General features: G+C 33.3%; 3 protein-coding genes and 1 non-coding gene across 4 annotated transcripts; 3 read left to right on the top strand and 1 right to left on the bottom strand.

Annotated features, from left to right (window-relative positions):
* The first annotated feature begins 1015 nt into the window (after positions 1-1015).
* On the top strand, positions 1016-1087 carry TRNAP-UGG (transfer RNA proline (anticodon UGG)). The gene has a single exon. It is a non-coding gene; the product is annotated as a tRNA-Pro (tRNA).
* A 1100-nt stretch (positions 1088-2187) lies between these two features.
* Positions 2188-2965, top strand: LOC145032243 (large ribosomal subunit protein bL12c-like). Its single transcript, XM_078980991.1, has one exon. It carries the CDS (start codon positions 2287-2289, stop codon positions 2854-2856), a length of 570 nt encoding a protein of 189 aa, XP_078837117.1. The 5' UTR covers positions 2188-2286; the 3' UTR covers positions 2857-2965.
* A 4183-nt stretch (positions 2966-7148) lies between these two features.
* LOC145030270 (uncharacterized) lies at positions 7149-7556 on the top strand. The gene has a single exon (XM_078978664.1). It carries the CDS (start codon positions 7149-7151, stop codon positions 7554-7556), a length of 408 nt encoding a protein of 135 aa, XP_078834790.1.
* Positions 7557-14242: 6686 nt separating this feature from the next.
* Positions 14243-23825, bottom strand: LOC145029238 (uncharacterized). The gene is made up of 2 exons (XM_078977835.1): positions 23611-23825; positions 14243-15177 (listed from the first exon to the last, which is right to left on the bottom strand). Exon 2 carries the CDS (start codon positions 14928-14930, stop codon positions 14445-14447), a length of 486 nt encoding a protein of 161 aa, XP_078833961.1. The 5' UTR covers positions 14931-15177; positions 23611-23825; the 3' UTR covers positions 14243-14444.
* Between the last annotated feature and the right edge of the window lie 972 nt (positions 23826-24797).

Genomic DNA, 24797 nt, shown 5'->3' with positions numbered 1-24797 from the left:
TAATTTATATAATATTAAATGTTTGGGTATGAAAAAATATAGTTTATTTAAATTTGAAAAAGAAAAAAAAATCAAGAAGTGCTACCAATCTCTATGAAATTCTAAAAAAAAATGCACTATCAATGCAAGACAGCATTGTTTCACTGTGATTTGAAGCAACTGATTTTTAAAATAACCTGAAATTTTATTATTTAAAAAAGTTACTTTTTTACTTGAAAAATTATGTTTATCAAACACGATTTTCGGTTATTGATTTTTGAAAATCAATAACTTAATAAATCATTTTAAAAACCACTCCAAAATTATAACTCTTTGAACTGTGTTTCCACTTTCCATCCAAAATGGTGGAGGCGACTCTTTTGATTTTTAATTTGGCTGCGATAAATATCGGAAAAATTCCCAACCTCATTCAAATTACTTTTATGTTTTTACACGAAGAATTTATTAAGGTTTAATAGATCAAATAATAAAAAAACACTTTTATGTATCTGTGACTTTGTGAGCTGAGCATGTACTTTTTTTTTTGAGTAAATTACACGAATGGTCCCTATGATTTGGGGAAATTTACGTGATTGGTTCCTAACTTATTTTTTTAACTCGGAAGATCCCTGTTGTTTGTACTTGTTATGCGCTTGGTCCCTACTGTTTATTTTTGTTACATGTTTGGTCCCTATCTGAACTAAAAATACTATTATTTAAATAGGAAAAAATATTAGGATAGGTAAGGTAAGGTGAATAAATGGGGTTAAGGTTGTGTTTATTTAAATAAATTAAAAAAATCAAGGGTAAAATAGTCTTTTTAGGTAAGACATGGACCAAATGCGTAACAAAAACAAACAATAGGGACCTTCCGAGTTAAAAATATAAATTAAGGACTAAACGCGCAAATTACACTAAACCATAGGGACCATTCGTGTAATTTACTCTTTTTTTTTCTTAGTTCCATGGTTACTTTTGAGTTTGTTTCCTACTGTATATAGATCAAATAAAAATTTATTGACGCATTAAACATGTCGGGCATTTGGTCTAGTGGTATGATTCTCGCTTTGGGTGCGAGAGGTCCCGAGTTCGATTCTCGGAATGCCCCTTTTTAAAAGTTTTTTTTGTTTCCATCTTTTACCAAATCATAAGTTAATAGAGTAAAGTGCAGAATTTTACAACTAATTTGCATTTTGTACCATTTTTTGACGACAAATCATTGGATGCAACACTCCAACAAATAAATATAGGATGTTTGGATTTTTGTATACGGCTTGCCTTGCATGAGCAGCATCAACTGTTTTGTACATTTTGTATTATTTGAGGAAACAATTGTTTTGATAACTTCGAATTCATTTACACCAAATTGGATTTCTTTAGTGAGATTATTCTTAGAAATTATCCAAAGTACTAGTTTCTTTCCGCTTACAACCAAACGTGACATGTTATGCACATGGCCGTTCCAAACATATTTTAAACTTAGGAACAGAGAAAAAGACGGCCCTTAAAATACATAAATATCATCAATTTTTTTATAATAACTTAATAATACATGCTATATTTCAAATATAACAATTTTCATAAAAAATTTGGATCCATTTAAAAGATGAGTTCTGAACAGTTGCCCATATCACCCACCATTTGAGACGGGCCTCATGCGCTTGTTGACATGGTTATTTGTGCCTCAAAGTAAAAAAGACAAGAAAAGAGCACCGATATGTTTTAGACTTGTGACTTTAAAACAAAGAAGATTGTTGTACAACCAGAACAACACATTTTTGGGGAAAATCATTACTAATATATTATACTTTGCGCCTTGGTCTATTGGGGTAGCGATTGCCTTCTTGAGGTTACGAGTTTGAAACATAACATTACACTTTTTTTCTGTTTTTACTTTGAGGCTAAAAAATGATAAAAACCATAACACACCATATCAGGTTGCAACCAATTTTGTTATAATTGAGTTTTTGTTAGATAGATGAATATAATCACTAAAATGATAGAATTTGGTGTAAAACCAATAAAAAGTATAAACTTAGAGAACTTTCCAATAATAAGTGTAAACTTAATACTATTTTCTTGCCGATAGAACTTTCCAACCAAGGCTTTAAATGTAGAAATTTTGAAATGAAGGGTATCTTTATCAATCTGTTTTAACATCAGGGTCTTCTATATTAATTTATCGAGAAATAACTCGACTTCTCTCTACCGTTTATCTAAAATCAAACCAAACTTCTCTATCCTCTTATCCTATCTCTCCATTTGCTCCCCAGTCCTCTCTTGCAGTCTCTCCCGAGCTCTGCTCTAATGGCGTCTTCTACTCTCTCTACAATTACTTTGCGCTCCTTCTCTTATCCTTCCTACGCCGCCACCACTCAAGGTGCATCTCCCGCAGTCTTTTTCCCCAAACAAACCCTAGAATTCCCCCTCCGAACCCCCAAACTCTCCCACCGATCAACATTTATCCGCCCTGTTGCCGCCGTGGCCGAGGGGAAGGTTGTAGAGCTAGGAGATGAAATTTCGAACCTAACCCTTGCAGATGCACAGAAGCTAGTTGAGTACCTCCAAGACAAGCTTGGAGTCACCGCCGCTTCCTTTGCTCCTGCTGCGGTTGTTGCCGCACCTGGCGCTGGAGCTGAAGCACCTGCTGCCGTGGAGGAGAAGACGGAGTTCGATGTTGTGATTGATGAGGTTCCTAGTAACGCGAGGATTGCGACGATTAAAGCCGTTAGAGCTTTGACGAGTCTGGCGCTTAAGGAGGCCAAAGAACTTATTGAAGGACTTCCGAAGAAATTCAAGGAAGGAATATCGAAAGATGAAGCAGAAGAGGCTAAGAAACAACTTGAAGAAGCTGGCGCAAAAATTTCGATTGTTTAGATCACGAATTGGTGGTAACTTTTCCTGTTTCATGTTTGCCTAATGCAATGTGTTATTAGTTCTTCAGTTTTGTAGTTGAAATTTATCATATTACGATTTCATGCCTTAATTTACTCTCGATACTATCTTCATTTTCTCTGTTAAATCTGATGATATTAAATATTAATACCCCCTGTAACTGATTCATCCGAAGCTTTTGCTATATGTTCTTACGATTCTCCAAAGTATCTATTATGATGAACATTACGAGATGGCAAAAAAAATATATCTTATGAAATTCCATGATTCCTGTTTCTATGAATCAGAAGATATACTCTGCTCATTAAGTCATCCTTTTCAGGAATCTCATTGCATCCGTAATTTGTTTTCAATTTTTCAATGTGTCTCATTTCTCCAAGTGACCATAAATAAAAAGGATGCCTTTGCATCAAGTAATTTGTTTACTTGCATCAAATGAGTGTTTATATTGGCTGAAAGGTGAAACAAGTAAATATGACATGGTTGATATGTGTAACATATTGCTTTGCAGAAAAGGATTTGGAAAGTGAGATTTTTTAAAGAAAAGTAATACAGGAAGAAGAAAGAAGAAGAATCACAATGATAATATCGTTCTATTACATATTTATTAATGGTGAAACAATGAGGATATTATGTGGAATTATGGATCTAGCAATAGTAGAAGATGAAAGCAATACATAATCAATGAAATGCTACTAATTTTGATTATGAACTCAATATGCATATATATATATATATATATATATATATATATATATATATATATATATATATATATATATATATATATATATATATATATATATATATATATATAGATTAGAAGGAACCAAAAGTGTCATTAACATAGTCATGTCAAAGTACCCAAACCAGACCTATGCGTGTGCTTAACATCGTTGTGTCAATTTCCGACAATTGATCAGTTTTCCTTGGACATCTAGAGTACCCGGTTGGAGAGATCAACCACATAGGATGCTTGAAAGGCTACAATTGTGTTGTAGAAATCACTTAGATGCTTGATATCAACAATTTAATAGAAGTTGGCACTATTTTATTTATTTTTGTTTCAATTCTAAGAAGTTAATGGCTCCTCAAATGGTCATTGAGAAGTTCATCGACAAGAATAACTTTAGTCATTGGCGGATTAAGACGAGATGCTAAATGATGAGGTTTCGGTAACAACTTGTCGATGCAAAACCCATAAATACGGATGAGACTAGATCCCAACAACAAGAAGAGAAGGCTCATTTGACAATCATGATGTCCCTTTCGGGCGAAATTATATATGAGGCTTTCGATGGAGAAAGTGCAATGAGTTTGTGGCTCAAACACAAGTTGCTCTATATGACAAAGCCCCTCACCAACATGTTATTAATCAAATCACACTTGTTTGTTGATGATGAATGCATATTATGTGTTGAAAGATCATTTAGATGAGCTAAACTCCACCTTATGGACATAAAGAAAGTTGAGGTTAATTTTGAGGACGAGGATGTCACGATGCAGATCTTATCCTCTCGATCTCTTTGTCTTTTTCGTATGATAACTTTTCAAACTCATTGTTGTTTGGAGGGACAATCATCATGGATGGTGTTAGATCTAGCTTACAATATCGTAAGCTAAGGTACAAGGCATTGGGCAATAGATTACAGAGTCGACAGTCGACCAACAAGGTTGAACATTTCAAGGCGTAACAAGGATTAGTTTGAAATTGTGAAAGTGAAGCAAAGAGGCGGAAGGTCAAGGTGTCATGGTGTTTGTCGTTGAAAGGAGTGATTAGTGAAAAGGGAAACGATCAAAACATTGATGTCAGCAAAGGAGCATATTAAAGTGAATTGGACAAACATTTTGTCCTTTAGATGACAATTAAACATCAAGTCATCATTGTAAGCATAGTTGTAAAACACGACCTACTCGGCTGATTATTCGGAATTGGATATATGTCGAGACGATTTTCTAAGAATCGGGTAAAAAACCGGAATCGGTCAAACTCGGAGAAAATCGGTCCAACTCGGTCAAGTTGACCTACTCGCTAAACTCGGTTAAATCGGTCAAACTAAGGATGAGCATTTGAACCGGCCGGAATCGGAACCGGATAGAACTTGGGACCGGGATGATATTCTTGTTGATTTTTGGAACCGGTAGAACTGGCAAAAACTGAAACTGTAACAGAAATATTTCTCAAAATATGTTTGCTATTTCTCGAGGATCGGTTCCAATATTGAAGACCCGACAATAACCGGTAGGAACCGGTGATCCGGTTCGGTTCCTATTTTTCCACCAAGTTCGGTTCCCGGGCCGTTTTGATGCTCATCCCTAGGTCAAACTTAAGATGAGCTTGAGACATGTATGACTACTTATGACTTAGGTACCAAAATTGAAACTTTTGATGATGTTGTGATGACTTTCTAGATGACCTCACTTGTACGGGGGACTTGCAACTCCTTGTGTGGTACTTGTGTGATGGCTCACTTGTACCTAACTTTGTTTAGACGAGTATAATTAGTATTTAGTGTGCTTTGTTCTATCTTTGCACAAACATAGATTTGGTTATCATTTGTGAAATTTTTTGGACTTTGGGAATTTGTTTTAGATGCATGTCATGCATTCTGTTAACATTGTTGTGTTAGAGTGTGACTTGGAATTTAGTGAAGATACTAGAAAGATGGTTTGGAAAAGGGATAAGTGTTTGTAGTAGGTTGATGGTCGTTAGTCCGGAAGCCCCTAGCGGTATAGGTTTGTTTAGTTGTATATAGGCTCGATCCTATAGTTGTCAGGGCTTAGAATTATAAGTATTTGTAGCTAGAGATAATATTGTAATCACTTTGAAAACATTCGAGTAATAGAAGAGTTCTCCGGTTCTTGTCCATGAACGTATGTCACATCAACTGAATCACATTAAGTATCTTTGTTGTTTTATTGTTTTCCTTGATTGTATGTGTATATGTTGGTTGATATTTTTGATATTTTATATTGTTTCTAACAATATATTTATGATTGAAATGTTTATTTCCTCAAATATTGAATTTTACTAATCTTGATATGTTTTGTAACCTTATAAGGGTTTGCATTGTGTGTGGATTATACAAGTTTTCATGCACCTTACAATGTCCCCAGATAATCCTCATTAGGTTTTCCTAACCTACCATATTTATTTTATTATGTGTTCAGATTATGAGTTTTAAATGAAGATGAAAGGAGGGATAAGCTTTTGGAATTTGTAAAAGTCTTTAGTACTTTATTACGATGTATTAAGACACTACTTAACTTATGTCTCTTGATGTTATTGATAGATCCCCCTACCTTTAAACTATTAAGCTATTAAACTGTTATGAAGTTGAACATTTAGGATCTTATATGTAATTTTGTTTTTCAAAAAGTCTAAAATCTTGAATTAAAGTCGCTATTTCAAATAGCTCACACAATGGATGTTTCAGCCTGGCTTACGGCCTATTGTAGTGAGGTATTTATTTGATATAGGGATGTTTCTTTCTGTTTGTATTTGCAATCTCTAATCATTTACAAAAAATGGCTTCCTCAAGCAATGCTTAATAGAGCTTGAAGGTGTTTGATATCTTTAGCTGGTTACCAATTTAATCCAAAATTTGTTAGAACATCATTTTCAACAAGTCACACTACTTTAAAACGCAACACTATACAAAAGCTTGTTATAATGCGTAAAGATTTACATACATTGCTTGATCAATTTATTGGAAGAGTCGAGCGATATTTGGTCTTTTTTTTTTTTTTTTTTTTAAACGGTAACTCATTTATTTGCATAACAGTGCATTGGGTTAATGTACGATTTTGAATTTCCATATGTTCATCTTTTCGTATGTTTATCTTCTAGTAGTTATCTTATAGTTATCATTGTTTAGCCACTTGTATAAATACCATAGATGGTACTGACAATATTTTTTTGGAATCAATAAACAAAAAGCCTAACAGCTCTTGAATTACCAGTTTTATTATGGTATTAGAGTGGGTCAAATAGCTTGCTGAAATCGTGAAACAGAAGCAACAATGACGGGATCTGAGAATCCTGAAAGCAGCAATCCTCTTAACACTTCTTCAAATCCAAATTCTCCGTATCACATCCACCCTAATGAATACCCACGACAGGTTCGCGTCAATGACAATCTCAACGACAACAATTATGATGATTGGTCTAGGGAGATGAAAGATTTCCTTCTGGCTAAGAACAGAGTCGGTTTCATTGATGGAAAGATCATGAAACAAGTGAAAGACTCACAAGAAACGAAGTGATGCCTTGCATGGAGAAGGACATACGTAACAGTGTAAAATATGTTGTGACTGCAAAAGAAATTTGGGATGATCTTGAAGAAAGATTCGGAAAAGAAAGCGCGCCACGTGCTTACAAATTGAAGCGAGCATTGACCACGTTAAGGCAAGATAATGCATCAGTCTCGACTTATTTTACAAAGATGAGGGCTATTTGTGACGAAATTCAATTAGTTTCTCATGTTCCACAATGTACCTGTGGTAAATGCACGTGCAACATTGGAAAGAGACTTGTTGAAACAAAAGATAAGGAGCGTGTGTATGAGTTTCTCATGGGGATTGATGACACGTTTGGTATTGTCAAGACCCAAATCTTGAGTACCAAGCCGATGCCCTCTCTTGGCACCACCTATCATCTTGTTGCAGAGGACGAGCAATAGCGCAACATATATATATGTTGTTGTTGCTAGGAAGCCAGCCGATGATGTAGCTGCTTACTAGATCAAGACTCAAGTAGCTTATGATAAAGTTCAAGTTGAGAAGAAGAAAAATCGTGAAGGACTGAAATGCAAACACTGTGGGAAAGTCGGGCACACCATTGAAGGCTGCCTGCTTTGAGAAGATAGGCTACCCAGAATGGTGGGATAGCCGCCAACGTAAGCAAACCGGAGATCAACGAAAAATGTTCAAGCCAAAAACGAAGGCAACTGTTGTGGATATGGAGACCAGCCCTATACCAGGCTGTACCCTTGATCAGTACACGAAATTGATAAAATAACCAGGAGATACACAAAAACCAGAAGTCAACATGGCTGGTAAGTTTAACTTTAACACGCCTTGGATCATTGACTTGGGAGCAACCGAACACATTGCATGCAATAACTCGGTTTTGACGAGTCTAAAGGAAACAAAAGATGGAACTCCAGTTAATATACCAAATGGAGAGAATGTTCCTGTCAAAGGAGTTGGAAGTGTTCTCTTGCCAAACAACATGAAAATCAATGATGTCCGATATATACCAAAATTTAATTGCAACTTGTTGTCCGTTAGTAGAATTACAAAAAACCTTAATTGTTTTGTGACATTCTTTCCGAATTTTTGTTTCATATAGGACTTACCCTCGAGGAAGTTGATTGGCATGGGGAAATGTGAGAATGGACTTTACAACATGGAAGGGACGGACAAGAGAATTGTAGCAATGGCGGTAACGGTCGACTCAGAAATCTAGCATAAAAGATTGGGCCATGCATCAAACAGTAGACTTCAACACATTCATTCGATAGGTAGCATAGTTAGTATACAACATTGTGATTCATGTTTACGGGCAAAACAAACCCGACTACCTTTTGCAAATAGTTCTATTAAAACCATTGCTTGTTTTGATTTAATCCATTGTGATATATCAGGAGGATATCATGTACCTTCAATGTCTGGAGCTCATTATTTTTTAACAATTGTCGATGACTTTAGTAGATCTACATGGGTGTACTTAATCAAAAATAAGTCAGACTCAAGTTCAAACTTAATAGCATTTTACAATATGATTAGTACACAATTTGGAAAAACAATTAAAAGAATTAGAAGTGATAATGGTGGTGAGTTTGTCTCAAACCATATGATGAAATTTTATGAAGATAATGGGATACCTATCGAAACATCATGCATCCACACCCCACAAAAAATGGAGTTGTTGAGAGAAAGCACAAACATTTATTAAAGATTGCAAGAGCTTTAAGGTTTGAGGCTAACTGACCTATTGAGTTTTGGGGTGAGTGTGTGCTGACCGCTACTTACATAATAAATAGGCTTCCGTCAAGAGCAATCCAAAACAAAACACCATACGGGATCTTACTTGGTCACCCACCAAACTATGATCACATGAGGGTGTTTGGTTGCTTAGTTTATATAAAGGAGAACAAAATGGGAAAGGATAAGTTTGAATAAAAGGGGGAGGCCTTGTGTTTTTGTTGGGTATCCACAACGACAGAAAGGTTATCAAGTATACGATTTAAGAGAAGAGAAGTCATTGTCTCACGGGATGTCCGGTTCGTTGAATGCAATTTTCTGTTTCATGTAACAAATTAAGATATCACCAGCAAGCATCGAAAGCTTCATGTTGATGATAATTGGACTACTGTGACCGACCCACTCCTATTATAGCCCATCGAAACAAAAATTATGACCAGAGGTAATCCAATACCATCGAAAATTAGCAACCCACTTCTTCTATGATGGGCCCAATGTTGTAAAACTCGACCTACTCGGCCGAGTACTCGGAATCGGCCCTCCACTGAGGCGAGTTATGTGAACTCGGCAAAAAAACCGGATTAAGTCAAACTCGGTCAAAAATCGGTCAACTTCGGTCAAAACTTGGTCAGCATCTCTCTAACTCGGGCCTACTCGGTATTACTTGGTCTTACTCGATCCTACTCGGTCAAACTCAGTCAAACCCGATCAAAGGGACAAAATTGTAATAAAAAGATAAAAAAATCAAGAATTTCAAGATTAATATGTATAATACATTTAATGAATTATTATTTAACACAAACATGTGATTATTACTACATATATATCTTAAATTTTCAGTAATTATTCACAAAGTGAAACAGTTGTGTGTATTTCAGCTTTTATGTATTCATATATATCTAATTTTGTTATATATTTCAATCAAATTATGATTTTAACTTATGATTTTGACATATATAATTTTCCTAAAAATATTTTCTACATGAATTACCGAATCTGAGTACTTCCCGAATACTCCCAAACACTCCCAAGTACTCGCTACTCGGTAGTCGGCCGAGCAGGTACAGAGTAGTGAGTTCTCCAACCTTGGATGGGCCACAAACTGATCCAACAAGCAGCCTAATTTTCACACAGGCACATGATCAAGATCCTTCTATTAACAGTGAAGCTATTCAACAACATATACCTGATCAAATTAGAACAAAACCACAAAGGTTCAGTGATTACGAAATCAACTTGCCTCCTTCCATCGACCATTCTCTTCCCAACGCCACTTCAACGACCTCGATGGTACATCCTCTCTCTCATTTTGTTACATATCAAAATTTTACTAATGCACATAAAGCTTTTTTAGTGGCTATCTTTGCATAAGATGAGCCTAAACCTTTTCACAGGTCATTAAAAATCCGAATTGGAGAAAGGCAATGCAAAATGAGATCACTGATCTTGAACAAAATCATACTTGGACATTAACAACGCTACCACTGGTAAGAAGGCTATTGACTTGAAGTGGGTTTACATGATCAAATATAGGCCTTCCGGAGAAGTTGAACGCTATAAAGCACTGTGGCAAAGAATTCACTCAAGTGAAAGGTTTTCATTTCCACGAAATGTTTGCACCGGTTGCAAAACTTGTTACCATAAGAACTATTCTAGCCGTAGTGGTTCAAAGAAAGTGGTCTATTTATCAATTAGACGTAAACAACACATTTTTGCATGTGGATCTCGTGGAAGAAGTATATATGAAGATACCTAAAGGATTTGCTAAGGCCGGAGTCAAAAGAGTATACAAGCTTCCCAAGTCTTTGTATGGTTCGCGTCAAGTGTCTCGTAATTGGCATAACAAATTCACAAAGGCATTGTTGGCTATTGGTTTTAGGAACTCTAAGGCGGACCATTCTCTTTTTATTCTCGAGAAAGGTACCATCTTTGTTGCTGCTTTTTTATACGTTGACGATGTTATACTACTTTGTAATGGCACCGATCGAATTGCCACAATAAAGACTTATTTGGATAGAAAATTCAGTATCAAAGATTTGGGGACATGAAATATTTTCTTGGTATTGAGGTTACCCGAACGTTCGACGGGATGGTCCTAAGTCAAAGAAAATATACACCAGATATTCTTACTCGTAGTGGACTTCAAGGCTACCGTCCCAGCTCCTTTCCTATGGAACAAAACATTTGTCTTGATGATGCAAATGATAGTCCTCTCATTGATGCAGGGCAATACCGACAAATTATTGGTTGACTTTTATACCTCCAAGTCACTCGTCCCGACATCACCCTTGCAGTAAATACCTTGAGAATTTGTCGCATCACCTTGCCAATTTCATCTTGATGTTGCACACCGCATATATACTTCGTTATTTAAAAGCTACACCAGGCCAAGGAATCTTTTTTCCTTCCAATGGTGATCTTCGTTTACAGGCCTATTGTGACTCGGACTCGCTTGGATGTCCTCTCACTAGACGCTCTAAAACTGGTTACTTCATTACATTGGGAGGTGCTCCCATTTCCTGGAAAACTAAGAAGCAATATGTGGTTTCCAGGTCGTCGGCAGAGACTGTGTATCGAACCATGGCTACAACTGTTAGTGAGATCTTATGGCTAAGTCGGCTCTTACATGATCTGAAAGCTCCTCAATTAGGAGCTACACCGCTTTATTGTGACAATCAGGCCGCTAGACATATTGCAAATAACCCGGTTTTCCATGAATGCACAAAGCATGTTGATATGGATTGTTATTTTGTGCGTGAGCGAGTCGAATCCAAGCATATTTATCCATGTTATAGCCACACAGTTTACCAAACCTCTTGGCGTGGCACAGTTTCATTTCTTACTTGACAAGTTGGGCGTTCGTGATCTTCACGGTCCACCTTGAGGGGGAGTGTAGGATTTTGAATTTCCATATGTTTAGCTTTTCGTATGTTTATCTTCTAGTAGTTATCCTAAAGTTCACGTCCGTCCCAGAGGGCGGACGATAGGAGTGACCGTTCAGGACCCATTTTTCAAAGGGGCAATTTTTTTTATATGAAAATTGTTATATTTAAAAGATTGTACAAGTAATTTTCTTTCAATTAACGAGATATTATATAAAAAAAAACTTGATGACATTTATGTATTTTAAAAGATTATTTTTTCTCCGCCCTTGATCCAAAATATGTTTAGTACGGCCCTGCTATAGTTATCCTTGTTTAGCCACTTGTATAAATACCATGGATGGTATTGATGATATTTTTTGGAATTAATAAACAAAAAGCCTAACAGCTCTTGAATTACTAGTTTTGTTAGTTAATGTAATAAAAAATATTAACTTTCAAACATTTTCTTTTGATGGGAATTTTAACTGCTTTAGATTTATAAACAAAATTATGTATATATCATACTATCATTGAATAATGTTAAAATGGACTTAAAATATAATATAAAGTGGTATTTTATTCTCTATTTTATGGGAGAATTATATATATATATATATATATATATATATATATATATATATATATATATATATATATATATATATATATATATACCCTAAATAAACACATAAAATATCATATTTGTCCAAAAAAAACTTATTTTAGCCCTTTTTAAATATTTTTTTAATCAGTTTTTGTTATTTGAAAACATTTTAATTATTAATGAAACCAATATTGACCATAATAGCGTTAGTTTAAAAATTGAAAAATCCCCCAATATCATTACACAAACACTTCGATGAAAAAACGATGTCAACATGGAGGATAAAGTTGGAAGAGGACTTGGCCAAATTAATATGTAGGGAACTAAGGATATACTCTACAATGCAAGTTTATGGGCGTGTTTGGTAAAAGTAGCTGTTAGTTGGAAGCGGGTAGCGATTAGCTGGTAGCGGGTAGCTGGTAGCTGGTAGCGGGAAGCTGTATCTTTTATTTGTTATATGAATGTTTGGCAAAAGTAGCTGGAAGCTTTTGAAATATATAAAATTACATAAAAGGACAATTTTATTAAAAATAAAAAAATATATAAATATATATATAAATATATTTTTAAGGGTAATTATGGAAATTGATTTCAAAAGCTCCGGAGCGTTTTGTTAAAAGCTACATGAAGTAGCTTTTAGAATCGGAGCGTTTTGTTAAAACTAAAAGCTAAACGCTCGTACTGCCAAACGAAGCTTTTTGTTTAAACTAGAGCGTTTTGTCAAAAGCTAAAAGCTAGAAGCTCCCAAACGCTTCCAAAAGCTCCGTACCAAACACGCCCTATGCTTTGTGATTTTGTTTTAACTTAGTACGTGAAAAAAGTGGAAAGAGGGAAGAACCACTTACAATGAGGTTAGTAGATTTAGTTTAATCTTTTTATTTAGTTTGTATTTGTTATTTTCATATAAATTGAAGGGAAAGTTTGATTTTTATAGGTTGCTAATAAATGATGAAGGATGTGTTCGGCACGAAACGTTTGAAAGCTTTTAACTTTTAGCGTTTTACAAAACACTTCGTTTTTAACAAAAAATCTCGTTTGACACTACAAGCTTCTAACGTTTAATTTAAACAAAATGCTCCAAATACAAATACTATTTTATGTAGCGTTTTACAAAACACTACAAACTATAAAGCTACCCAGAACTCGTAGCTGAAATTGCAGATCCCAAAAATAGTGTTCAAGCTCTCAATCAGGTTTTGTATCACCCTCAAACTTTATTTTGTTTCTGTAGAAATTGCAATGTTTGATCCAACATGTAGTCTTTGTTGCATTTGAAGTATATTATCTCACTTTTTTTTGTTAAAAATAATAATATAGATAAATATGATATTTTGATAGATGATATTTTAAATTTAGAGTTATAAAAAGGATATAACAGTAAATTTATGAAGATTAAAAATGATTAAAAATTGTTTTAAAAATGATTTGGACAAATATAATATCTTTTAATTTTGTAGTTCAAAGTGCATTCAAAATAAGTAACACAATTTTATCAAAATTTATTCAATGAACTATTTTGTTTTTTTAGTGGCCCTTATGCTACAAATTTACAAAAGATTTGTTTAATTTGAATTTACAAATTTACAAAAGATTTGTTAAATCTAAATTCAAAGTGCTACAAATTCACAAAAGATTTGTTAAATCTAAAAATGATTTATTGGTCAACTATAACCACAAAAATGTTATGTAAACGACGTGTACACAATGAATAGATATTACGAAATATGAATTATGATTGGCATGACTCATGAGTCACAAGATTCATATGGAATAGTAGGTGTTTTTTTATGAAGCAAGTAGATCTAAGCAAGAGTTGTATTTTTCTTTTAAAAAAAAAAAACCAAAGTAACGAACAAGTCCCTGTTTAATAACTTCTATTAAACATTTTCAGAAAAAAGTCACAATAATGATCTTTACAAATTTGAAACCCAATCGATCATCCATTATTCAGATAGAGCATCATGTACAACAAGACAATGCAATATAAACTTTTCTGAATCTAGTTTAAACGTGCATTTATATCGTTTCAATATAAACAAGGCACGTTAAGATCGTTATCAATCGAAGACTTAATCATTGTATTGACCAAAATACCCCTACCGCTACCACTACCATTACTCAAGTGATTGGATTCCATTGAAGGACACCCTACCAAAACCCAAATTATCAACTCTATACAATTCCAACCAAACCCTCTCAGCCTCAAACCTTGCACTGTACTTACGGCTTCCTCCTTGTTCATCATCTTCTCCAATGGCGTTCACTTTTCCCGATGCTACCTTCTCTCCCTTCTCTTTTCTTGAAATTCCATCTTTCTCCTCATCTTTCAACTTCTTCTTCTCTTTCTTCTTACTCATATTACCTAAACATTTCTTCCCCATCATCCATGGAAGCTTGAGAAATGTGAGTGTGAAAAAGTTGACGACGGCGCATGGGCAGCAACACACCGCGACGCAGTCGGCGATCACCCTCCCTGTGCAAGATCGGCAAGACTTCCCGGACCACTCCACTCCTCCGCCGTCGTCCAGCTGGTTCCGGCTGTTTCTTTTGCTGATTCCGGTGGTAGTTTCTGATGGGTAGGTTTCTGATTCACGACCCATCAGAAATCTTGAATTCTTGGTGCTGTTTCAAGCTAAAAAAGATCGCATTATCATCGGTGTGGTTGTGTTTGGGAATTGGGAATTGGGATATGGGGAAGAGGGTTTTATGCGAAGTTTTTTAGATGATTTTTGTAAGGGAAGTTTTGGTTTGGGGCATGCAAATGCAAATGCAAATCTTGATTCTTGGATTTTCCAAAGGGGTAGTGAAGTCCATGTAATTTAATGATGTGGGACTTAAAGTATATACCTGAAATGGAAGAAAAGGACTCATCAGCACGCGCACGTCACTATAACGCTCTTTTTTTTTTTTTTTTTTTCGTTATATATACATTTTTTTGCACGGGTAAATTCTATGTAAAAAAAGAATTGCCTTTTTTTTAATTAAATGTTTGATATACATATTTTTAAAATTAAAAAAAAAAATCCTTTTTAATGTTAGTGTGGGTAAATAAACCCATAAGACATGTGTGTCCCATTCTCTCTAGTCTCAAGGGTCCATTTAAGATACCCTTTGCAAATTATGATACGAAATACATAATTTTATTGGTTTTTATATTATAATATAGTTTCAAATACACTAAAACAAAAACGTATTTATTTTTTCATAATTATATTAGTTTCTAACTTTAAATAAATTAAGTAGCATTATTTGTCATATTTTTATGAGTGTAAAGAGAGGAATGATTGTCCATAATGGTCATATTATAAGCATTATCCTTGATTTATTATAGGTAATAAATTAAATTTAGTTGATATATTAAAAGTTAAAAGTTATTAAATTCTAAAAGGGTTAAATAATATCTAAAGTTATTATTATGTTCTTGTAAAATTGGCTATTATATTTCTTTTCGAACGGGAAATAAAAGACTAACAGGTTATGGTAACCTATATTAGGGAAAAAAAGGCGAAGTCACAAGATAAAAATAGACCATATATTTATAGTTTTGCATTAATATTATACCAATGTAGGTAACATATATCACTGGTGGAATTAAACTTTAAAGCATCATGAAAAAAAATAAAATAAAGCAAAGTCAGAATTTATCGGGAAAGAAAAATTACCATTTTAATTGACTATTTACTCTAGATGGTATGGTTACAATTAAATAAATCTATATAATTTATATGTAAATGTTTATTATCATCATACTCTGTAATCTACGAGTTTGTTTATATATATTTTTCCTGAAAAAAAGCCTATCTCAAGTTGTTTCTTCCGGAGGGAAAACATTTGTGCCATATACTGATATACACTAAAAAACACGATCTTAAATGTGTAATGGATTGACTGGAGTATCGTATTTAAACATTTGTTGTTGTTGTTGTTTTCTTTTTAATCTTATTTCAAGATAAAATATTTTTAGCAAACAAAAAAAACAAAAACTTGTACATAAGACAAATAAATTGGCACAAACTTTTGAGCGATTATTTATTATTTTAAGGCGAGTTACAACAACTTTAAATTAATTGAAAACGGTCACAATTTCCCAAAACTCTATTTGTTGTATGTTTTCTTCCTCACTGAATTTTATAAAAGGTCGTGATTTTGTAAAGGTTGGATGATCTGAAAAAGGTAAAATATAAATAACAAGAGCATTCTTTTTAAGTAATCTTTCGTTTTTAAGATAAATATAATTTTAATAAAAATATTACTGTTAGTTCCCTTAATAATAATGATAAATATAATAAAGTGGTAGATTAAGACTAATGTTATAAATATTTTACAGTCATTATTTTTAACGCAACTTATATGTAAAGTTAATGCTGTATTTTTATAGGTATACCAATAGGGCTGTCAAATCGGGCAGTCGTGTCGTGTTTTTGTCTGACACGACACGACACGACAAGGTTTTGGATGACACGAACACGACACGACACAATGTCGTGTTTTTTTTCATTAACACGAAAACGAACCAATTAAAACACGACAAACACGACACGACACGACAAAGATAATATTATATAACTATTAGTGTATTTCATTCATACTTAAAGATATATAACACGACAAAAACGACAAACACGAAAAACACGACAACCATATGCTTAATCGTGTCAATTTCGTGTTGATTTATGAACACGAACACGACACGACACGACATCGTGTTTTTTAATCTTGACACGAAAACGACACGAACACGAATTCGAATTTTGATTTCGTCCCAATTTCGTTTCATTTCGTTTATTTTTGTCGTGTCGTGTCATAAATTGACACCCCTATATACCAATATAGATATATTGTGATTCTAATATAAAAAGGGTATCGCGAATAGGACTTGACAACTTATGATGAAAATAGCCCAACAATGTTCACATAGAAATCACTTTCTTTGCCATTTTTTTCTTTAAATAACATATGTCAAAAGAAAAAAAGTTCTTACAATATACGTACATATTTTACATCTATTCTTTTTCGAATATTACTATTTTTTTTACATCCCTTTCTTTACATATTTTGACTATTTATTTGACAAAAGTTGGACTATCATCACATGTATTTGATAATTCTTGTTGAATGACATAAGTAGCCATACATTTTTGTATAAAGGGGAAAGCGTATCTCTAACAGTCTCTCACGCGCATCGATCATGATCAGTAAGTTATAGAACACCAACGATTAAGAGAATTTAAGTTTTGACCCCAAGACATCCTAACATTTGAAATCTCTTCCATGGATCATTGTAAGCACACTAAAGATATCATGACTTTCAAAATAATATGTTAAGGCTTAGACCATCTTTATCCTAACACCATTTTTTGCAGCTAAAATTGTGTTAAAATGGTGCAAATAATAAATTTATCCCCAACCGTAACATTGTTTGTATACCAAAAACAATATTTCAAATATATTCTTTGTTTAGCTTATTTAGATTTTCAACAATACCCTTTCTATCTATTAGTTTTTTATATATCTGTCTTACATATTTTATGTTTCAATAACTTTAGAAATTATATTATCAAACAAATAGTGCACTAATACTAGGGGTGTCAATTTGTGACACGACACGATAAAAATACACGAAACGAAACGAAATCGGGACGAAATCAAAATTCGAATTCGTGTTCGTGTCATTTTCGTGTCAATATTAAAAAACACGATTTCATGTCGTGTCGTGTTCGTGTTCATAAATCAACACGAAATTGACACGATTAAGCATGTGGTTGTCGTCTTTTTCGTGTTTGTCATTTTTGTCGTGTTATATATCTTTAAGTATGAACGAAATACACTAATACTTATGTAATATTATATTTTTCGTGTCGTGTCGTGTTGTCGTGTTTTAATTGGTTCGTTTTCATGTTAATGAAAAAAAACACGACATCGTGTCGTGTCGTGTTCGTGTTATACAAAAGCTTGTCATGTCGTGTCGTGTCAGACAAAAACACGATACGACTGCCCAATTTGACAGCCCTAACTAATACTATAACTATATAATTAAACTAATTCAAACTATAGATAAAACTCAGACTTTAAACTCAAATTTGAAAGATAACAAAATGACATTTGAACTGTTAAACATTAAATTGATGTTAATGTATAATATAACACCAAAATTAATACATAAAATGATACTGGGTTGGAGTTTTACATAGATCTTTTACAAAAATGGTTTTGGGTTGAAGTAGTTTTAGACAGTTCGTAGGTTGTACACCAAAAAGATATTAGTAACAAATATAATGGCTGATGATGTACCTTTCTAATAGTATAGACACGAACCATAACAAAGTTTATATTTTGGAAATTAAGCATTCAAATTCAAATACCATAATTGAATTGAAAGACTAAAGTAGGATGAAAATAATAGAATATGTGGGACCTCCGCACGTGGGAAGAGGAAAAGATAGACAGGCAGGTAAGCATAGAAGCCGAGTTAGTGAAAGGAAAGCATGGTTGGTGGTGTCACGAAATCACAACTTCATTTGTACCATCTTATTTCAGCTTCCTTCTTCCCCCAACCATCATTCCCAAAGTCTTTTCACCCCTTTTTGTTGCTTTTCAAACTTTGGCATATTCTTTCACTTTTACTTTTGGTTTTGTTTGTACTTTTATTCATTTTAGAATTTAGATAATGTATTCTTTTACTGATTTATGGTAATATGTCTTTGGCTTATAATAATAAGATGTAAAATATGTTATCATTTTACGTAAACTAGAAAAACAAAGCATTGAAAGTTGTATTATGATAACCAAAATGCCCGTATTTCATAAACGGATATCAGGAAAAAAACACACACACACAACCGATTCCAAATTTAGTTAATTTCATATGGAGTTTCAAACCCAATTGATGTGGTTATCCTATTTGAAGTGTTATTTTATCAATTTTGAAGATTTATGTATATGAAGAACAACTTCACAAATGTGGATATGAAGAATACGAACAACTTTGAAGATCTACATATGAAGTGGAAGAAGAACAATCTTCGAAAATACGCATTTGAATAACATATTGGAATATCTCCATATGTAGTTTATGTTGTACGGTTTGTTAATACATGTTATATGTTTCATAAATATTGTCTTTAGTGGTATCTTGTTCTTCACTTACTCTCAAAAACTAGTTTGGAACATCGGCTAATGTACAAGTTGTGCAACTTTACTTCTAACCACATTCGATAATCCCTTTTTAGCATTTTTATGTAATCTATGATCAATTGTTATATATTTCCTAGTAAACGTTATATCATGGTATGTAGTAGTATCTTATTCTACTAGATGAAATTAGTTTGTCCCGAAAAAAATCAATATTTATTTTGGAACATTTTATTGAAGCGAGTGCCAACTAGTTTAAACTTGGCTAATATAAGTGACTAGATACGTATTATTATTATTATTATTATTATTTTTTTGCAAATTCGATCCAGTGACTAGATTCCTTCCGATTAGCGATTTAGATTCCTTCCGATTAGCGATTTACTTTTTATAAATACAAATTTATTTTTTACACCTCCTTCAAATCTAGGGGTGGGTATATCAACCTGTCTCTTGGTCCTCTTTCTATTTTGTTTGGTTTTGGTAGCAAATAAGAGGAAACTATGTTAGAGACTAATACGCACATGAGTAGCTATAAACCAAGAAGTAGAATTCCTTTCCTAGATGGTTGTTCAAAGTGGTAAATGTTTAAAAAATATGTTGGGAAACTTATATATATATATATATATATATATATATATATATATATATATATATATATATATATATATATATATATATATATATATATATATATATATATATATATATATATATATATATATATGTATGTAATTTTATTTTGATTAATAGATTTTTGAGTTAATTAATGTTAGCCAACATACTATTTGATCCAATGCAAAGGACAATCCAACATGTAACTAAGCGTTCGAGTTTTATTAATTTGTTCAAATCAAACGTATGACCATAGGCTTGAATATCTTAATTGTTATCCAAAGGCCTATCCCTACTTTAGGATCTCAACTTTGACGTATATGTTGATAACAAAGTTGGACAGTTAAAGAGACTATCCTCCTTTTTACATCTAGTTGATCATTTTAATATGTGATCGTCTTCTTGGGATGGTCTGCAAGCATGCTCTTTAGGTAGCCCAACTTGTCGTTTATCTATCAACAGTTGCATAACGACCAATATCATGTCAGGATATTCTTAATCAAAAGGGTGTTAAAGGATTCATCGTCTCATATAGCAATAAACTTGATAACACTTTGTGGGGAGTGATAGTGTGTGATTTTAAATAGGTTTTATTTTGAAAAAGAAAAAAAGAAAATAGCAAAGCCAATAGTTTTTGTGGTTAAAAGTGTAGCAAATCAAAGCAGAGCTCTCTCTCTCTCTCTCTCTCTCTCTCTCTCTCTCTCTCTCTCTCTCTCTCTCTCTCTCTCTCTCTCTCTCTCTCTCTCTCTCTCTCTCTCTCTCTCTCTCTCTCTCTCTCTCGTTAAGATGGTAGCGAGTGTATCTTAGCGAGGCCCCTGGCGATAGCTAGGGATAGTGTGCAGCGAGCTTAACGACATGGCGATGAGCATGCTTAGTGAACGACTCACTTTAGCCTTATTGAACTGTGGAGCGGGAAATTTTATTAATGCTTGTTATGGACAATTTTTGTTTTGAAGTACACAACACATTGATTGGCTATGCAGTATTGGAAATCATTACATCATATCGCCCCAAGGAAGCACACTCTTGCCTATTTATCATGACCAATACAGTCAAGCCAGTTACATGTAGTAGGGAAAGCACAATAGAGGATAGTCATATGTTCTTCAAAGTTTGACATTCAAAATGCTTTGTACGCATATACTGGTATATTATTTCATTTGTCTTACTTTTTCCGCATTTCGAACACATGTTCATTATAAAATTATGATAAAAAAGTTCATGATATGCGTTTGTGAATACACGTCCAATGGAAATGGATATAGAAATATCATATATGATGGTTAAGTCTAGTAAATCACTAGTGGATTCGTAGAGCTTTGATAAAAAAAAAAAAAAAAAAAACATGTCCATGTATCACCACTTTTGACTTGCCCATTCCATAGGTAGGGGCAATATTTGATTTGTCTCTTTATGACTACTGCAAGAAACATGGTTCCCAAACATTTCTTTTTAAATAAAATGGAAAACATGTACGAAGACTAATCATTATAAGCTTGTCGTAAACATCCAAAGTTATTAAGTGGATGTATTAAAAAACTTTAATATGATAAACATATAGCTTTGGGCCATGAGGTATGGCGGTTACCTGTTTAAGGGCTGCCACATCATCCCATTAACTACTTCACTACATGTTTACTAATAATGGGGGTGGTGTTTACTAGTGAACAAAGAGAGAAAGAGAAAAGCAAGAGAGAGATAGAGAGAAATATGGGTAAATGAAATTCTATTGGTTGTAACCACCCGTGAACCATGTCACTTCGCGTCACATTCACCAGGGAGGGAGGTGGTGTTCACGCGTAAATACCCCCCTCCACGTCACCCTTTACGCATCAAAAAAGCTTCCATACCCGGTGGCCTTATGAAGCTAATTCTTACTTCATAATCGACTGCAGGAAATGCTCGCCAATATTGATGTGTGTTATGGCGTCTTCATTCACCTTCTTCGGATTGGGACAATACATAAGAAGTCGGGCAATTGAGTTTTCTAGTGTCACCTTCAAAAGGTTTATTGAGGGTAGAAAATGCTTATTTTGTATTGAAAACTGATATTTCAACATATATCGTTTATATACCCTTAACTCTTCTAATAAATGGTCCAAAACTTTTCTTTTCCTCACTTGACAAGGGTTGGAATGTATTTGGTTTTTTATACATGTGTGTTCGTCAGAATATTTGAAATTGGAACAAATTAACATTTTATCTCATGTAGTCTAGATCTGCCAAGTACACTCTTTATCACCACATTTAGCGGCATAATTTTATTTTTCAGATTTTATGACTCTAATGTCAAATCCCTCCGAAACACATTCATACGTATGATGGTGTTTTGATGTACATTATGTGATTGATTTTCAGGGAGACACACCCCAAACTATTTTTTAATGCATCTCAACTAACCACTTTCATACACATGAATTTAAGTGCAATTTTGATCTCCCAACTTATGTTGGATTCAAAGCCTCAAAGGTCTAGTTAATATGAAGCAAGAGGATGGTTGAGCTTATATAAAAGATGATAGTTGGTTAAGTTTTATCCATGATTGATGTGGGATATGTTTAAGTAGCTTTCAATTCGTGTGATGGTGTGTTTTATGCATGAAGATATATTTACATTTAAAGTTTTAAATACTCACAAAACCAAGAGCAGGTCGACCCCTTTCCGTTTCATGAAATGTGTCGTTGCATACACCAATAATAATCAAATAGTTATATTTAACTAACATTTTATTTTCAACTAAATCTCAAGATAAATTATTTTCAAAATAATATTATTTGTAATATATATCCAAAGTTAGATGTTAACCTTAGCCAAAACAACCCTTGCATTTAAATCAAAGTACCAAACAACCCCCTTTACACATTTTATGCACTAACAAGTCCCTTGTATTCGATTCCAGGAATCGTCACTTTTCGGTTTTCGGTTATTCCAATTCCGGTCCGGTTATGGAACCGGACACACCCCTAGTATGGACAATACGTTAACAACTTCTAATTATTTAACGTAAACATTAAAAGTTTGAAAAGTTTTTTGAAGTTCAAATTTTAGTATCAAATTGAAATTTCGAAACACGCTTTTATCGGCAAAAAGGAGTTCGCAAAATGCAACCTCTTCAATATTTGCTACATTTGCACGATATTTTTTTAAATATTAAGATTAATGTCGTAAGAATCATAAGATTGACAAAACCAAATACATTTACTACAAAATTAGTTATTATATTTCGAACTTTTTGTATACGATATTTTGTAGTGGACTATGTAGAGTTTTAACAAGCAAATACATTTCTGGTTCATATGGAAGTGGCGTAGATTCATACCCTTCAAACATTTCATTTTCGCGCGAGCAACTACACTATAGTCATTACGATTAGCTAAAACCTGAAGTGAAAATAACAATTAACAAACTAGGCGAATGATTGTTTAACAACCGAAAAAAAGGTGATGGAGAGTTTGATCGATTCAGGATATAGATATCAAACAAATCACATAAAATTTAAGATAATTTGGGGGAAGAACACTGAAATAATATTACCTTAAAGATCAAGATCACCATCCAAATCAAATCTGCAACATGTTAGCAATTTGCGAATCACAAATGCCTGCCCCCTTCAATTAAATGGGTCTGGCTTTTGAGTTTTGAGTCGAGGAGATGATCACTGTGTTGTATTTCTCATTTGTCGAGGAAGATAGACACTGAGAGAAGAGTTGAAATGGATATTTAATATGTCTGATTTCTTCTGCTTCTAAAAAAAATGTCTGATTTCTTAATGTTAAAATGAATCTTGGAATGCAATAATGGAGGAGATGTATGAAATTTTCAAATAATTAAAAAAGTATTATATTGATTTAAAAAGGGTTATCTTGCCAGAAGGATATATTGATAATTAATTAAATAAATCTGTTACTTAACATTTTTGGTCGTCTTCCCCATGACCTCCCCTCCACACATTGTTTTTGTGCCACACGCTTCGGTCTCTTTCAGTTATAACGTGTTTTAAAAAACAATAGAAAGAGTAAAGACATAGAGAAAAGCATAATAATAGCTTATTTAGAAGTGCACTAATCATTATAGAATGTACTTTCTGTATGGTCTCTAGAAAATATATATATATATATATATATATATATATATATATATATATATATATATATATATATATATATATATATATATGAGATTTACTTTACTGTGTAATACTGAAATTGTTCATGATTTTGTATATAAAAAAAAACATTGTTTTTCAAGTTCTTTTATGTTTTTGTATCAAGTAAACATCTTTTTTGAAGTTTTCTTATGATATGAATCTTCAAAAACCATTTTCGCAACAAATGAGAAAAATAAAAGCTCTCAACTCTAAGATTTCAAAATTGCCATTCATCACATTTTTAAGACTTTTTTTTTAATTTTTATTATTTTACTCATTTTTGCATTTTTTTTTTGTAAAATCTCTCTCAATGTAGTCTTTGGAATATGAAACTCTAGTTTGCTGGTAAAATAGCTTTTGAAAATCTCAACCTGAAAGAACTTCAAAAAGAATTGTTTCTTGATAAAAAAATCATGATTTTCATAAAACTATAAACAATTTTGCAGTACAAAAAACAATTTCATACTAATAAACGTAAATTTCGAAATACTAATTTTTTTTGGGCAGACCATTCAAAAAGTGCATTAGTAGTTTACAATAAGTCATTGCGAAATCGGTTACTACTTTGGGGGTT

Source organism: Lactuca saligna, chromosome 2 (assembly GCF_052625555.1).
Source record: "Lactuca saligna cultivar CGN05327 chromosome 2, ASM5262555v1, whole genome shotgun sequence".
NCBI classification, from domain to species: domain Eukaryota; kingdom Viridiplantae; phylum Streptophyta; class Magnoliopsida; order Asterales; family Asteraceae; genus Lactuca; species Lactuca saligna.
This window is presented reverse-complemented; position numbering and strand designations above follow the sequence as displayed.

What these genes read in the sequence shown, in the direction of transcription:
- LOC145032243 (XM_078980991.1), top strand. Translation starts at nt 2,287, where the DNA reads ATGGCGTCTTCTACTCTCTCTACAATTACTTTGCGCTCCTTCTCTTAT.
- LOC145030270 (XM_078978664.1), top strand. Translation starts at nt 7,149, where the DNA reads ATGGAGAAGGACATACGTAACAGTGTAAAATATGTTGTGACTGCAAAA.
- LOC145029238 (XM_078977835.1), bottom strand. Translation starts at nt 14,930, where the DNA reads ATGGGTCGTGAATCAGAAACCTACCCATCAGAAACTACCACCGGAATC.